The sequence below is a fragment of the Phocoena sinus genome, chromosome 5 (assembly GCF_008692025.1).
Source record: "Phocoena sinus isolate mPhoSin1 chromosome 5, mPhoSin1.pri, whole genome shotgun sequence".
Lineage (NCBI taxonomy): Eukaryota > Metazoa > Chordata > Mammalia > Artiodactyla > Phocoenidae > Phocoena > Phocoena sinus.
The window spans coordinates 106,325,731-106,343,358 of record NC_045767.1 but is presented as its reverse complement, the minus strand read 5'-3'; the positions used below and the strand labels follow the sequence as shown (position 1 = coordinate 106,343,358).

The following is a 17,628-nucleotide window of genomic DNA, read 5'->3' as shown; positions in this document are numbered from 1 at the left end:
TCAGCACCACCAAACCATTTTAAAACAAATGCTAAAGGAACTTCTCCAGGCAGGAGACACAACAGAAGGAAAAGATCTACAATAACAAACCCCAAACAATTAAGAAAATGGTAATAGGAACATACATATCGATAATTACCTTAAATGTAAATGGATTAAATGCTCCAACCAGAAGACATAGACTGGCAGAATGGATACAAAACAAGACCCATATATATGTTGTCTAAAAGAGACCCACTTCTGGGCTTCCCTGGTGGCGCAGTGGTTGAGAGTCTGCCTGCCAATGCAGGGGACACGGGTTTGAGCCCTGGTCTGGGAAGATCTCACATATCGCAGAGCAACTAGGCCTGTGAGCCACAATTACTGAGCCTGCGCATCTGGAGCCTGTGCTCCGCAAAAAGAGAGGCCGCAATAGTAAGAGGCCTGCACACCACAATGAAGAGTGGCCCCCACTTGCCGCGACTAGAGAAAGCCCTCACACAGAAATGAAGACCCAACACAGCCATAAATAAATAAATAAATAAAATTAAAAGAGACCCATTTCTAACCTAGGGACACATACAGAATGAAAGTGAGGGGATGGAAAAAGATATTCCATGTAAATGGAAATGAAAAGAAAGCTGGAGTAGCAACTCTCATATCAGACAAAATAGACATTAAAATAAATCTATTACAGGAGGCAAAGAAAAGCACTACATAATGATCAAGGGATCGATCCCAGAAGAAGATAAAACAATTGTAAGTATATATGCATCCAACATAGGAGCACCTCAATACATAAGGCAAATGCGAACAGCCATAAAAGGGGAAATCGACAGTAACACAATTGTACGGGACTTTAGCACCCCACTTTCACCAATGGACAGATCATTCAAAATGAAAATAAATAAGGAAACACAAGCTTTAAATGACACATTTAACAAGATGGACTTAATTGATATTTATAGGGCATTCCATCCAAAAACAACAGAATACGCTTTCTTCTCAAGTGCTCATGGAACATACTCCAGGATAGCACATATCTTGGACCACAAATCAAGCCTGGGTAAATTTAAGAAAATTGAAATTGTATCAAGTATCTTTTCTGACCACAACACTATGAGACCAGATATCAATTACAGGAAAAAAACTCAAAAAATACAAACACGTGGAGGCTAAATGATACACTACTAAATAACCAAGAGATCACTGAAGTCATCAAAGAGGGAATCAAGAAACACCTAGAAGCAGGGCTTCCCTGGTGGCGCAGTGGTTGAGAGTCCGCCTGCCAATGCAGGGGACACGGGTTCATGCCCCAGTCCTGGAAGATCCCACATGTCGCGGAGCGGCTGGGCCCGTGAGCCATGGCCACTGAGCCTGCGCATCCAGAGCCTGTGCTCCACAAACGGGAAAGGCCACAACAGTGAGAGACCCACATACTGCAAAAAAAAAAAAAAAAAAAAGAAACACCTAGAAGCAAATGACAATGAAAACACGATGACCCCAAAACCTATGAGATGCAGCAAAAGCAATCTAAGAGGGAAGTTTAGAGCAATGTAATCCTACCTCAAGAAACAAGAAAAAACTCAAATAAGCAACCTAACTTTACACCTAAAGCAATTAGAGAAAGAAGACCAAAAAACCCCAAAGATAGTAGAAGGAAAGAAATCAGAAATATCAGATCAGAAATAAATGAAAAAGAAATGAAGGAAAAAATATCAAAGATCAATAAAAGTAAAAGCTGGTTCTTTGAGAAGGTAAACAAAATGATAAACCATTAGCCAGACTCATCAAGAAAAAAAGGGGCAAGAGTCAAATCAATAGAATTAGAAATGAAAAGCAGAAGTAACTAGTGACCCTGCAGAAATACAAAGGATCATGAGAGATTACTACAAGCAACTCTATGCCAATAAAATGGACAACCTGGAAGAAATGGACAAATTCTTAGAAAAGCACAGCCTTCTGAGACTGAACCAGGAAGAAATAGAAAATATAAAGAGACCAATCACAAGCACTGAAATTAAAACTGTGATTAAAAATCTTCCAGCAAACAAAAGTCCAGGACCAGATGGCTTGACAGGCAAATTCTACCAAATATTTAGAGAAGAGCTAACACCTATCCTTCTCAAACTCTTCCAAAATATAGCAGAGGGAGGAACACTCCCAAACTCATTCTACGAGGCCACCATCACCCAGATACCAAAACCAGAAAAAGATGTCACAAAGAAAGATAACTACAGGCCAATACCACTGATGAACATAGATGCAAAAATCATCAACAATACTAGCAAACAGAATCCAACAGCATATTAAAAGGATCACACACCATGATTAAGTGGGGTTTATCACAGATTCTTCAATATGCACAAATCAATGTGATACACCATACTAACAAATTGAAAGATAAAACCCGTAAGATATATATATATGGAATCAGGAAAACAATGGTTCTGAAGAACTTCAGGGCAGGACAGGCATAATGACGCAGATGTAGAGAATGGACTTGAGGACACAGGGAAGGGGAAGGGGAAGCTGGGACGAAGTGGGAGAGTGACATGGACATATATACACTACCAAATGTAAAATAGATAGCTAGTGGGAAGCAGCTGCATAGCACAGGGTGATCAGCTCTGTGCTTTGTGACCACCTAGAGGCGTGGGATAGGGAGGATTGGAGGGAGACACAAGGGGGAGGAGATATGGGGATGTATGTATATGTATAGCTGATTCACTTTGTTACACAGCTGAAACTAGCACAACAATGTAAAGCAATTATACTCCAATAAAGATATTTTAAAAACAACCTATATGATAATCTCAATAGATACAGAAAAAGCTTTTGACATAATCCAACACCCACTTATGATAGACACTCTCCAGAAAGTGGGCACAGAGGGAACCTAATTCAATGTAATAAAGGCCATGTATGACAAACCCACAGCAAACATCATTCTCAATGGTATAAAACTGAAATCATTTCCTCTAAGATCAGGACAAAGACAAGATTGCCCACTCTCACCACTATTATTCAAAATAGGTTTGGAAGTTTTAGCCACAGCAATCAGAGAAGAAAAAGAAATAAATGGAATCCAAATCAGAAAAGAAGAAGCAAAGCTGTCACTGATTGCACATACATGATACTATACATAGAGAATCCTAAAGATGCTACCAGAAAACTACTAGAGCTAATCAATGAATTTAGTAAAGTTGCAGGATACAAAATTAATGCACAGAAATCTCTTGCATTCCTATACACTAATGATGAAAAACCCGAAAGAGAAATTAAGGAAACACTCCCATTTACCATTGCAGCAGAAAGAATAAAATACCTAGGAATAAACCTACCTAAGGAGACAAAAGACATGTATGCAGAAAACTATAAGACACTGATGTAAGAAATTAAAGATGATAAAAACAGATGGAGAGACATACCATGTTCTTGGATTGGAAGAATCAGCATTGTGAAAATGACTGTACTATTCAAAGCAATCTACAGATTCAATGCAATACCTATCAAATTACCAGTGGCATTTTTCATAGAACTAGAACTAAAAATTTCACAATTTTTATGGAAACACATAAGACCCCAAATATCCAAAGCAATCTTGAGAAAGAATAGCGGAGCTGGAGGAATCAGGCTCCCTGACTTCAGACTATACTGCAAAGCTACAGTAATCAAGACAGTATGGTACTGGCACAAAAACAGAAATATAGATCAATGAAACAGGATAGAAAGCCCAGAGATAAACCCATGTACATATGGTCACCTTATTTTTGATAAAGGAGGCAAGAATATACAATGGAGAAAAGACAGCCTCTTCAATTAGTGGTGCTGGGAAAACTGGATAGCTACATGTAAAAAATGAAATTAGAACACTCCCTGACACCATACACAAAAATAAACTCAAAATGGATTAAAGACCTAAATGTGAGGCCAGACACTATAAAACTCTTAGAGGAAAACATAGGCAGAACACTCTATGACCTAAATCACAGCAAGACCCACCTCCTAGAGAAATGGAAATAAAAACAAAAATAAACAAATGGGACCTAATGAAACTTCAAAGCTTTTGCACATAAAAGGAAACCATAAACAAGATGAAAAGACAACCCTCAGAATGGGAGAAAATATTTGCAAATGAAGCAACTGACAAAGGATTAATCTCCAAAATATACAAGCAGCTCTTGCAATTCAATATCACCAAACAAAAACCCAATCCAAAAATGGGCAGAAGACCTAAACAGACATTTCTCCAAAGAAGATATACAGATTTCCAACAAACACATGAAAGAATGCTCAACATCACTAATCATTAGAGAAATGCAAATCAAAACTACAGTGATGTATCACCTCACGCCTTTCAGAATAGCCATCATCAAAAATCTACAAACCATAAATGCTGGAGAGGGTGTGGAGAAAAGGGAATACTCTTGCACTGTTGGTGGGAATGTAAAGTGATACAGCCACTATGGAGAACAGTATGGCAGTTCCTTAAGAATGTAAAAATAGAACTACCATACAACCCAGCAATCCCACTACTGGGCATATACCCTGAGAAGACCATAATTCAAAAAGAGTCATATATCACAATGTTCATTGAAGCACTATTTACAGTTGCCAGGACATGGAACTAACTTAAGTGTCTGTCGACAGATGAGTGGATAAAGAAGATGTGGCACATATATACAGTGGAGTATTACTCAGCCATTAAAAAGAAAGGAAATTGTGTTATTTGTAGTGAGGTGGATGGACCTAGAGTCTGTCATACATAGTGAAGTAAGTCAGAAAGAGAAAGACAAATACCGTATACTAACACACGTATATGGAATCTAAAAAAAAAAAAAAAGGTTCTGAAGAACCTAGGGACAGGACAAGGATAAAGATGTAGATGTAGAGAATGGACTTGAGGACATGGGGAGGGGGAAGGGCAAGCTGGGACAAAGTGAGAGAATGATATTGACATATATACAGTCCCAAATGTAAAATAGCTAGTGGGAATCATCCGCAGGGCACTGGGAGATCAGCTCGGTGCTTTGTGACCAGACGGGTGGGACAGGAAGGGTGGGAGGGAGACACAAGAGGGAGTAGATATGGGGATATATGTATGGGTATAGCTGATTCACTTTGTTATACAGCAGAAACTAGCACAACAATGTAAAGCAATTATGCTCCAATAAAGATGTTAAAAAGAAAATATCATCACAGCAAAGCAAAAAAATATGATATTGTTCTATGTATTTGTCTCTACTGTTGATTGGTATGTAAAAGTTTATGGCTACTGTACACTGCCTGTATTAGTTCTTTTATCATAAAATGTCCCTCTTTCTCTAATTTAAAAAAAAAAAGAAAATCAATCTGTTAACTGGAGTTTTAAGTTAACTTCACTGTTTTATATTAATTAACCTGCAAATACAACAGTGTGTACTTTATCTTGTTAGGAAACAATTTGGGAGAAGTATATTCCTTGCAAACTTTTTACATTAAGGAGTACTTTTGCAGATTCCAATCCAAACAAATTCTGAAAGCTTATTCTTTCGTGCAGTCAACCTTTCCTCTTGGTTTCCACGAAACCCCCTTTTCCAGGTTCTGTTCTGATGTTTGTAGCTGCTTTTGCTCTGTCTGGCCCCCAAGTGGTGATAATCCCCCAAATTCTCATTTCACATAGTGTCCTAGGTAATTCCATTTTACACATTTTCCCTGGATGAAGCCCAAGTCTAAATCCTGAATGAAGATCTCTTTCCTGAGCTCCAGATCATTATTTTTAATTGCCAAAGGAGTATCTTTACTTTTGCTCTTGCACTGGCCCTTCAAACTCAAAATGCCCAGAAAAAAAATCCCAATCCCAATCTATTCTTCTTCCCGCCTTTCCTATGTGGAAATTTCAGAAGCATTTTCTATCTCTTTCCTTGTTGAATAAATTCAACTGATCACCATGTTCCTATGGACTGCGTATCTGAGTCAACTAGTAAGTATGTCCCCTCCTCCCATCCTCACAGCTTCATCCACATAATAGATCTTTGTCAGCTGTTGTCTAGCTTAACTGGTCTGTCTGATGCTGGTTCTCTGTCTTGCAAGACATCCATTACCAGATGTCCTTAAAAATAAAGATCTTAGCATGCACTCAACTGCTTACACTTTTATATAGCCTACAGAATAGAGTACAATTTCCAGTATATGGCATATAAATTTCTCAAAAATGTGCCTGTGACCTACCAGACTCTGTTTTTGTTGTTGCTTTGTTTCGTTTTTCACATCACTGACTGAGATCTTTCCTCCAGTTTTATTCAGATATAATTGATACATAGCACTGTATAAGTTTAAGGTGTACAGCATAATTTGACTTACATATATTGTGAAATCATTACCACAATAAGTTTAGTTAACATCCATCATTTCGCATAGATGCAAAAAAAACCCACGAAAACTACATTTCCCCTTGTGATGGGAACCCTAAGAACCTACTGTCTTAACAACTTTCCTGTATATCTTACAGCAGTGTTAGCCATAGTCATCATGTTGTACATTACATCCCCAGTACTTATCTTATTGGAAGTTTGTACATTTTGACTATCTTCCTCCTATTCCTCCACACCCCCAGCCTCTTTTTTATAATCCCACACTCAAGTGCTTCTCAGGTGCACTGTACCACTTGTTATTTCCAAAGATACCAAACACTTTCACGTGTCCATGTCCTTCCTAATGCTTCTTGCCTGGAAAGCCTTTATTCCATTTTCCATGGGGACTCAACAGACTGAGGTTCCAATCCCAGCCCTGCTGCTTATGAGTCATGTATTTTGGAAAAGACAATTAACATTTCAGCCCATTTCCTACCTTGTATATATAACTGCTTTTTATTTTTTCTCTCACAGTCATGAGTGTTCAATGGAGTGTATGAATTTAGCATTGCTCCTGGCAATAACTGCTCTTTGACCTTGAATATTTATGCTACAGAAAGTGAATTTTTAAACATTTAAATTTGCCTAGGGCTTTTTTGTTTCTCACTTTTATTTAAAGTCCCTGAAAAGACTAACTAAATCTTGGCCCTAAAGTCTTATAAGACTTACATGAATATCGATTACCAACTTAAGCAGGGATAAATCTCACCCCATCAATTATAACTCAAGCAGTGGAGAACAGTGATTCAAATCCCACCTCTGCATGCTCACAACTAGACATGTGTTATTTCACAACTGTGAGTTGGAACTTATTTTATATTACTATTTTAAGTTTCTAAAGTGTTTTTTCTGTTTTGTTTTTGTAAACATACAGATATATACTCTAAAGATTCATTCACATGATACGGTAAGAAGCCCTACTATGACCATTCACACAGGCAAGAATCTCAGTTCTACATTTACTGGCTGCCTATTCCTGGCAAAAGACTTTACATCTCTGAATTTCAGTTTCCTCACTCTGTAGATCTTAAGTCTGTTATGAGAATTCAACCGGTAAAACAGGTGCTCCATAAATGGCACGCATTATGATTATTACTATGCATCCTGCCATGGGTTATCAGGGCACTCGATTTTCGAGTTCCCTGAAAACAAGAACTGTTTCACGTGTCTTTATATTCCCAGTCTCATGCTTGGTAAATAGTTTATAAAATTCAGAAATATCAGTCAGACAGAACTAAAGAACTAATTTTTCATCGTCTGTCCACTGAGTTTTCCTATATGTGGCTTAATATGAGAACTAAAAATTATTTAATGCATTTATATTGAGTAGAATCACAACTGACAATATCTTCCTCCCCCTTATTTTATACTGTAAAAGAGAGGGCTGGAATTGGGAATGTCTTCCTGTGTCAGACAAAATAGCGAAATTCAAAAGTTAAAAACAAAAGTTAAATGCTAAATGACAACTTTTCCAAAACATTCACTAAAGGTATAGCAGGTTGGGGAAAATCCTCCTATTTTTCTCACTGCCTTAAATATCAGGAAAAGCACTAAAAAGGCAGAGAAGCCACAAGGGGGGAGGGAAGGGGGAAAACCTGGAGAGGCAGGGGGTTCAAAATGTTCCCTTGCCTCGGTGACAGTGGAGACTGTGTGTGTGTGTGTGTGTGTGTGTGTGTGTGTGTGAGCATGAGTGTGGTTGCCTCTGAGTCTCTCTGTGGCAGTGTGTGCAGATTTCATCTTCTCTCAGTTCCTGCTTCTCCCAGCTTAAATTCATGAGGAATTAGAGAGGGGCGCTTTTAAATATTGGGACCAATTTAAATATTGGAAATGGGAACGTTGAAACTGTGACTCAAATAGGAAAATGCTGAAAGGAGTTAAATTTAATTGTTAATTATGTTCCATTGAATAAGAACATTGTAACAGAAAGTCATTGCAATCAGGAAATGCTTAGTTCCTGGAACATAGCAGACCTTCAAGAATCTCTGAATTTGTAATCACTCAGGTGGCAACTAGGCTGAGATTTACCTGCAGTCATCTATGGAGAGAAAAATAAAAGCTTTACACTTAAAATTACTATAGATGCAATGTAGCAGGAATAGGTTATAACATATTTATACAATTGATTTTAATATATTTATATAGTAAGTATCATGACAATTGATTACACTAAAATAATCCTGAAAAAATTATACTAGTTAACACAGGGTAAGGTCTTAAACTAAACTTTTAAAATACCTTTGAAGTAATATTTTGAAATATATTAAACAAAAAGAACTAAACACTTAATCAAACGTTTAGAGTTGGGAAGTTTTTCAGAGTTAAATTAATCCAGTCCACCCAGCAACAGATCCCATTTTAATTGGCTCTTGCTACTCAACCACAGGACTACACTGCACTTTCTTCATATAACATGTAAGTAGTCTGGCCTAGGAGAATATTGACACTCAGGTATCTTGTATTCCTGTTTTTTCCCTCAATAAAAGGTCTGCTCTGTAGCTTGTAGGGCGGAAACAGTGTGATTTGTCATTAGAACACCTGGCAGTGAGACCATGATTAACAGTTAAATGGTTCTGTAACCCTGAGTGAGACACTGCATGTCCCTTGTCTCATTAGTGAGTAAGAAAAGGCCTAACTGAACTTCCCTGGAGGTGACCGTGAGGATTAAAAGAAACACTGTCTGTGCATGGTCTTTCAGAAGAACATACAAATACAAGGCAGACTGAAATGCATGATAAGGAAGTCAAGCGTCTCTTTGACCCCAGGCTTCCCAAGTGACCACTTCCCCAGAGACAAATAAGGTTCAAAGTTTCTTAGGTTTTCTTCCCGAAGTCGTCCAACTTTATGGGTGTGCTTTTACTCAAAGAGGCCTGCAGGGTAAGCACTGTGGGGCAACAAAGCAGAATAGCCGGTCAAACGGATCTGAGTCTTGGACAAACCTGTAGGCTCTGGTGTACTCATAATCCAGAACTGCACTTGCTGTTAGCACACCGCTCAGTTTGTCCATCTGGAACGCTTGTACTTGGTTGCTGGAGAGAATAGAATACTCTATGAGGCCGTTTGTCCCACTGTCCTGGTCTGTGGCAAAAACCTGTGAGGAAGAAACTCCTCCGTTAGGTAAGGATTGAATCTGCAGAATGGGTTAAGCCTGTTTTTCAGAGAAATGCATTATGAAAGAATCACATGGTCAAACACACTTTAAAGACAATGACCAAAGGAATATTAGCCATGGCTGAAGCTTACATTTATATTAAAGTAGATAATGGGTGAGAAGACTATTCTGAAGATTCATTGAAAGGATTTCCAAGTAATTTTCAGTAGGAGTACTGCATGCTTTGTGCTAAATGAAACAAAACCTAGATTTAGTGCTAACAAAGTTAGGTCCTGGTGATTTATTTGATGAGTTGTCCAAGTACTAGCGTTGAAGATAAAACAAAAGTTCTGCATCACTCTCCATGGAGATATATTATTTAGTCTGCTTTACATTTTAATCACAAACTAATTCTATTAGTGGATTCAAGATCTTGTTTAAGAACAAGCTGACAGATTAATTTCTTTCTATTTATTTTTAAAAATATTTATTTATTTATGTATTTGCCTGTGCTGGGTCTTAGTTGCGGCATGCAGGATCTTTTAGTTGTGGCATGCGGGATCTTTAATTGTGGCATGCAATCTCTTAGTTGTGGCATGCGGGATCTAGTTCTCTGACTAGGGGTCAAACCCAGGCCCCCTGCATTGGGAGAATGAAGTCTTAGCCACTGGACTACCAGGGAAGTCCCTCTTTCTATTTATTTTTATCTTCTAGGCCCCTCAGCCTTGGCCTGAGCTCCCATCACCTGTCATCTCTCTCCTGGGTGACTGTACTAATATCCTGGTGGGTTTTTGCTTGTAACTCCCTTCCTTTTCAATCTATCCTTCACACTGCTGCCAGAGTTCTCAGGGGATCCAGAACCTCATCAAGACCTCATCAGGAGGGCACACACCAGCTATTTGGTACAGAAAGGCAGCAACAGACAGTTCCCTTCAAGATCACAAGAAAGAGAAACTTATCTGCATACCAGCAGAATAAAGTCCATCATGCCCCCTAGGCCGTACACTTAAATGAGTTACAGAGAGTAGGCCTCCCAGGAGGCGTATCAGTTAGGGTCTTTGGATGCCAGCAACACAAATCCACTATGGCCAACTTCATCAGGAAAGAAACATAGCAGAAAGACAGTGCCTAGGTGAAGCACAAGAACCTGAACAGCTCTAAGGCACAGCTTCTTTGAGCTGTTGCCATCAAGACGAATCAGCTCTAATATGTCTCTGTCTGGTGTCCTACCACTCAAGATTCAAATTCCAGGGAGATAAAGTCTCTATGGGACCGAGGCAGTTGACAGCACCTTGTGGCAGGGTGGGGTCGGGGGGAGGTCACCACTTTGACCGACAGTCCCATCAAGACTGCGTCTGGCTGAGGAGGGTCAGTTCCTAAAGGGAGTTTGTGGGGCTGCAACCAAAAGGAGGGTGCGTAGGCAGTGTGGTAGCAAAAAGCAAGAACTCCAGAGCCTTCTACATTCCTGTCTATCTGAACAGGATACAGGCAAATGGCAGTTCTAGTTTCCTGGAAACTAAATGATCTAAAAATACGAAGAACAAAGTTCCTTGTATCCGTCTCTGACTGGGCCTTCTCGAAGGTTTTATCACCTGAACCACTGGCAAGTCAGGCTGTCTTCCTGTTGGGTGTACATGGGCTTTAATGGGACCCTCACATTCACATATGCCACATGAGTGGTCTACCTCTGTCCAGGTGAGCAGGTGCGACAAAGCGTGATGCACCAGAGCCCCAGGGAGGAGTCCTCTGTGACCAAGCAGGCCCCGCAGTGGCGCTGGAGGCATCCATGATCCCCGCTGAACAGGCATCACTGGGGGTGCAGGGGCTGAACAAGAGAACGCCTTTACCTCCTCACTTTCCTCTCAAGCATCTCTGTCATGGCTAGAGTAAAGGTGCAGCACTTCTGGAACAGGCTGGAACCTGGAGCAATTAGGCTCCAATCACACAAAATAAATGGGCAGAAATAATGTAGGAAATCCCGGGAATCCTGGACCATGTGGGGAGCACAGAGCTAAAACTCCAAGACAGCTGAGCCTCTACTGGTCTTGTTTGCACCGTCAGAGGCGAACGTGTGCATCTGAACTGGGCAGGAATCAAAGGAAAGTGTCTCTATATGTTCAGATGAAGGTAGCTGCACAGTAACCTAGGGGATCACCTGAATCCCTGCCCCCATCTACCACAGAGAGAAAGTCATGTGGTGCTGGGTCATGGGAGTGGGGTTACAGAGGCCAAAGGGAATGTCCCACTAGGTTGCTGACTGTCAGGATGGGGGTTTATACCCATTTCCTGTGCAGATTCCCAAGAGCCTGTAGGTGTTGTAATGTCCAGGTTCTTGAATTCAAAACATAGGTTCAACCTTGAAGGGAAAGGTGAAAATGGGCACCAGTCCCCGAAGCAGGTAGAGTCTATCAAGGATGGGTGGGTTTGGAGCCTGAACAAGAAGACTGCCATGTGAACAGACCCTCTTTTTTCAGAGCATGGGGCTTTGTCCCAAGATAGGGCTGGACTTGAAACAGCAGATCTATGACTTTCACATGAGACACCTGCAAACCCAAACCAAGGGCCCTTTCCATGTGTCTGTGCTGCCGCCATGCTCATCTGGCTGCAGCTCCACCTGGCAAATGCCTGCTCACCCTTTAAGACTGAGTGCAAACCTCATTCTTCATGAAGACTGACACTCTCCTCCAGGAACAGGCTGTGCCTCCTCTTTTCTCTCATGACATTCAACATACACTTCTATTATAACATTAGTAATTTGCATTTAAATTGTATACTTAGTCTTCTGACTTCCCCACTGAATTGTACACATGTGTAAGGTGAGCTGCTTTTTGTGCCCCTCTAGATTCCCTGCTAGTGTTCTACGGGGGCCCTAGAGAAAGCAGGTGGGTCTAACCGAGCACGAAATGGATGGGGGAAGGAGAGTGAGCTCAGAAACTCCAGACTTCCTTCAACCTAAAGTTCCATCCAGTGCATCAAATATTGTATATGCCAAGGAAAGATTTAAAATTTAATTCACACTCCCCCACACACAACACATTTCTGTTACCTGTATGATGTGAGCATTGTAGAACTGGCCCTCAGACACTGATACTTGGTAAATGCTTTGCCCAAAGCATGGTGGATGATCGTTCACATCTTGGATGAAGACTGCTACTTTGCTGTAGGCTCTATGCTCCCTACTTTCAGCTAAAACGATGAGCTGAACTTCATTTCTGACTTCAAAATCCAGATACTTGGGTTCTTGCACAGTGAGTTCTCCTAGTTTTATTTCCAGAGAGAAAAAAAAAAAAAAGAAAGGAAAATTATTTTATTTATTTTTTATTTTTCGGTACACGGTCTCCTCACTGTTGTGGCCTCTCCCGTTGCGGAGGACAGGCTCCAGATGCACAGGCTCAGTGGTCATGGCTCACAGGCCCAGCCGCTCCACGGCATGTGGGATCTTCCCGGACTGGGGCACGAACCTGTGTCTCCTGCATTGGCAGGCAGACTCTCAACAACTGTGCCACCAGGGAAGCCCAGAAAATTATTTTATTTAAAAAGTCTCAAATCACCTTTGACACATATGCTCACACACTTACCTGTCCCTCAACTCCTGCCACTGGCTGGGCCCCCTTTCCTAGTGCCCGGGGTCGTTGTGAAAAAAGGTGAGAACAGGCAGACATTTACACAGTTCAGACATGTAGGAGGGAAAGAAGCCATGAGTATCTGAAATCTGGGCGCTTTCTCTTAAGTCATCTTTCCGTCTCCATATTTAGCCCATGTCTGCAAAGTCCACCTTTCAAACATCTCCTGAATCCACCCTCTCCATTTCCCTGCTGCTGCCCTCCTCCAAGCCACCAGCATTTCCCACCTTGTCCCCTGTGTTAGTCTACTTAATTGGCCTCCCCACTCAACCAGTTCCCATTCTGAATTAAATAATAAAAACCAATACTGTGACTGTCCTGCATAAAACCCTTGATTGGCTTCCACAGCAATTAAGATGAAGTTCAGCATTTTTAGCCTCCCCAGGACCACCTACTCCAGCCTCTCCCACCTGAGAAATCTCATTCTTCTCTTTCTCCCCTTTGCTCTGTCTGCTCTGGCTGTAAGACTCATACATGTTCTGTTCCTCAAACGCTCACTTCAGAGTTGTCCTGCAGGCTTTTCCATCCACCTGGAATTGTCCCCACTTCTGTACATCCTCAGGGTTCTTTCCAGACCACCCAGCCCTGTACCATCACCACGTCTGCCCCCAACAGACTCTCCAAAAGTGCCTGCAGGGCCTTTGCTCACCTATTTCTGCCAAGTTATTCCTCTTGGCTTAGAAGATTCACAAGGTGAGGATGGTTATCTCTTACATCACCATCTCCCAAATCCCTAGCTCAGGGTCTGGCACATGGAAGCACACAATAATATTTGTTACACCCCCAGGTAACAAGTAGAACCAGGTGAGGGAAACTGAGCCTTGAGGTTTATGCCCTACACAGGTTTTTCCCCAGACTAAGAAAATTCCTCCCCTGATAGAACTCCCTTCTCTAGTTTCTACTGTTTTGTTTCTTCCCTTTTGTAATTAAATTTCTTACTGAATTGATTGTTATTATTATTCCACTGTCATGATTTACTTAGCTCTCAATGTCAGAAATTCCATCGAGTGGAGTCTGCTGAAGTGCGTACTGATTTGGAGTTTGAGAAACCAGAAACCAAGCCTAAACCCTAGCCCTGGCTGCTTCATTTAGGTAAAGCACCTAGCTCCCCCACTATGAAGCTTGTGACCTGTAGTAAGTGACTCAGCTTCTGTCGAGCTGAGTCTCATCTTCTGTAAAACGGGGATATGAATAATGGCTCCATAGGGTTGCTGGGAGAGTGACACAGTGCATGTGTCTCTCACGCCCTCCATCAGCAGATACAGATTTAATATCTGTATAAGCTCTGAATGTAGAAGGAGAACATTTAATAGCTATGGACTATTAAAATTTGCTCTTCTGGTGAAAGAACCTGTACAGTTTCTGGAAATATGACCTGGAAGCCACAGTTCTGATTGCTCTATCTGAACCAGTTCCCCTAGAGAACCAACGTAGGCCAAGGAAACTTCAGGCTATCATGTACCCACCTGGATGCTAATAGTAATCATATCCTGTTCTAATAAGTCTAACTTTGGCATTGAGTGTTTTGGGGGGATTTTATTGCTTCTGTTATTAAGAAAAAATAAATATTTATATACTATATGAAGAACTCACTATACTGCCAAATTTAAAACTTCATAAATTCACTTTCACTTATTGTCATCAGATTTAGTTGTCAATTCAGAAAACCAAATTACTTTTACAAACCATGGTCTGATGTTACCAAAACCCCTCTTAGCAAATTTAGAGTAGATTTAAGGATTGGCAGCTGAAGAATCATTAAAATGCATGCTGATGAGCTGCTAATGAAAGAATATGGTTTTTAAGAAGTCTCTGTGGAACAAGAGCTGAGCAGAGAAGCCCCAGTCTAGGTGGACCCAAAGCTCTCATCTGGAGCTCTGTCTCCACCAAACAGGGCATTCAGCTTGCTACCATGTTCTGTTACTCTTAGTAAAGAAAAATAAAGTTGAAACACAACACTAAATTGCCAGTGTCACTTAGTAGAAAGTGTGCCAACTACAGTGCAGATCAAAGTGGATTTTCTAATAAAAGGCTTGTGTTTAGGCTTTGATAATTGGAATTTTGCACTTGGAATGGATCTGCAGTTCTAATGCTTTCCTTGCTTGGTTTTTATTTTTGACATAATAATTGGCACATGCTGTGCAAGTTGTGCAAATAGAAAAGACAATAACCAGTCTGTGAGATGATTCAAGGCTGGCACACCTACTAGATCCACAATTCGCTTTGGATGATCTATGTATATTTTTCTCAGAGACATCGAGGATTTACTGTCACCAGTGAGATGAAAGTATTACTGGGCTCTGTCTAATATATGGGCAGAAGTCCATGCTTTCTTTAGACTAACAGGCTCACAAATACCAACTTTTTGTTCATTCTTGTATGTTAGCATGCCAGTTATTTAATAACTTGAGAAGAAAATTGTAGTAATATTTTCCTTCTGATATATGGACTTGTATAGCTTTTGTCCAAGTTTTAAGTACACATCAAAATGAGATTTAGATTCTTCAAATACTCAATGTTTGATAGCATAAGTGAGTTACTTCAGTCAATTACAAACTGTGCACACATATATGTATATGCCCAAAGCAGAACGTGATAAACATTTATGTTATCCAAAAGCTTTTAAACTCTCTGCTCTAAAGCTACATCCTTGAAACACTGAAAGTTTGATCATTTTGTTTTATGTTAATCTACCAAATAATGGAATGAAAACCACCATCTGTTATTTACATAGACAATGTTAGTCAAATAGTCAAGCTCCAAAATTCCTTCTGGTTTAAACAGTGAGTAGTAGATGTTTTTAAGTTATAGTGACAAGAAGTTTAGATGCAAAAGTAAACCTGTGGTTTGTGACTATGGAACAGGGCACACTCGGGCACAACTGGACAGAAAACACAGTTCTTATCAGAGAGCCATCTAATCATAACTTACTAAACCAATAACTAATAAAATGGTTTTCTCGCATTTTACCCTGAAGAAAAGTGACTGCAACATTAGAGATCAAGTTTACTGATTTGTCATACATACCAGTTTTCTATTTTAACTGGCTTATGTTTTAAAAAAATATACATTGATAAAACCTATGTTAGATGCCTTTAGACACAAATTTAATGATTATGTGTCAGGAAAGATGAATTTAATATCATAATTAAAGATTCTTAGAAATGTTTCTTGACAAAAGTATGGTAAACTACAGACTGGAACAACCCTCATCATAAAAACAACTAAAATGCTTGATAAATTGTGAGTGTGTGTGTGTGTTTGTTGAAATGCATTACTGAGTTGCTACAGTAGTAAGGAATCCTCAGAGAAAAAAAAATTAAATGAAAACAGTCATTCAGGGAGGCAAGCAAGCACTAAAAGCTTGTTTTTGTTCTAAGGGTTTTTAACATAACCTCTTCCTTGAGATTCACTTCTGATAACGGCACAGGGTGTGGAAAACAAGGGAAGAAGCCTGAACCCACAAAAGGTGAAAGATCCAATAGGAAAACCAAAATAAAGCTGTAAACCTAAAGGCTACATATGTTCCAAATTAGTGGTCAATATTAAAAAAAAAATTAAAAATGAATGCACAGAAACTTGCTTTTCTTGACCTTGATGTCAGATGAAAGAGAGAAAAAATCTCTGCTGAGAATTCATTAGCTTAAGCCTGAATTTATGGTAGCTACACTATTATATATATATATATATATATATATATATAATTCCCCAAAATTAATGTAAGCCATTACATCAGCTTTGCTTGATGAGCGTCTAGGTGATTTGCAGAATCAAAAACACATCCTTCCTTTAGGGAAAAAATTCAACCCAGGTTTCAAAGAATCCTCAAAGAAAAAGTTTCCAGGACAATGGAGTAGCTTATAGTTAACAAGCACAAAAATCACAGAGAAGCAATGCATCATGAATGACAGCCATCAAATCCATAGATAACAGAATAAATCTTCAAAGACTTAAGATGCAGAAATTATTGGACACAAAATATGTAATTATTAAATATTTAAATATATAAAAAAGAAGGTTGGAAGCATTAGCAAGGAACAAAAGGTTATTTTTTTAAAACACCAAAAAGAGTTGAAAAAGAATCCAAGATAACCTCTGGAAATGAAAAGTATAGTTCCTTAGGCTGAAGAGAAGAGGCACACAGAGATGAAAAATTTGAAAAAGATGTAGGAGAGAGTGATATGACCCCAATATTTGTCTAAGTGGAGTTCCAAAGAAAGGTACAAATAAGTGGTATTTAGATCAACAGCTGATTTCTTAATGCAACAAGTGGAAACCAGAAGACAGTAGGGTAATATCTTAACTATGATGAGAAAATAACTATGAACCTGGAATTCTAAACCCAGCAAAAATATCTCTTAAAAACAAGTATTAAAGACAAGTATTAAAACAAGTATTAAAGACTTTTTTAGACAACTAAAATGTGAGAGAGTTTACTGCAACAGACTCTCACAAAAGGATGTACTTTAGGTAGAAGTAAAATGATTCCAGAGGAAAGTCTGAGATGGAAGAAAGAACAGTTAGCAAAGAGAGTAGCAAAGAA

General features: G+C 39.6%; 1 protein-coding gene across 1 annotated transcript in view; it reads right to left on the bottom strand.

The window, feature by feature from the left end:
* The window catches only part of DCHS2 (dachsous cadherin-related 2), a 295,264-nt gene that overhangs the window by 16,496 nt on the left and 261,140 nt on the right, over positions 1-17,628 (bottom strand). Inside the window, exons 15-16 of the mRNA XM_032633646.1 lie at positions 12,509-12,720; positions 9,311-9,462 (exon numbers count right to left, since the gene is read on the bottom strand). Coding sequence (XP_032489537.1) covers positions 9,311-9,462; positions 12,509-12,720 — 364 coding nt within the window. The remainder of the gene's footprint in view (positions 1-9,310; positions 9,463-12,508; positions 12,721-17,628) is intronic.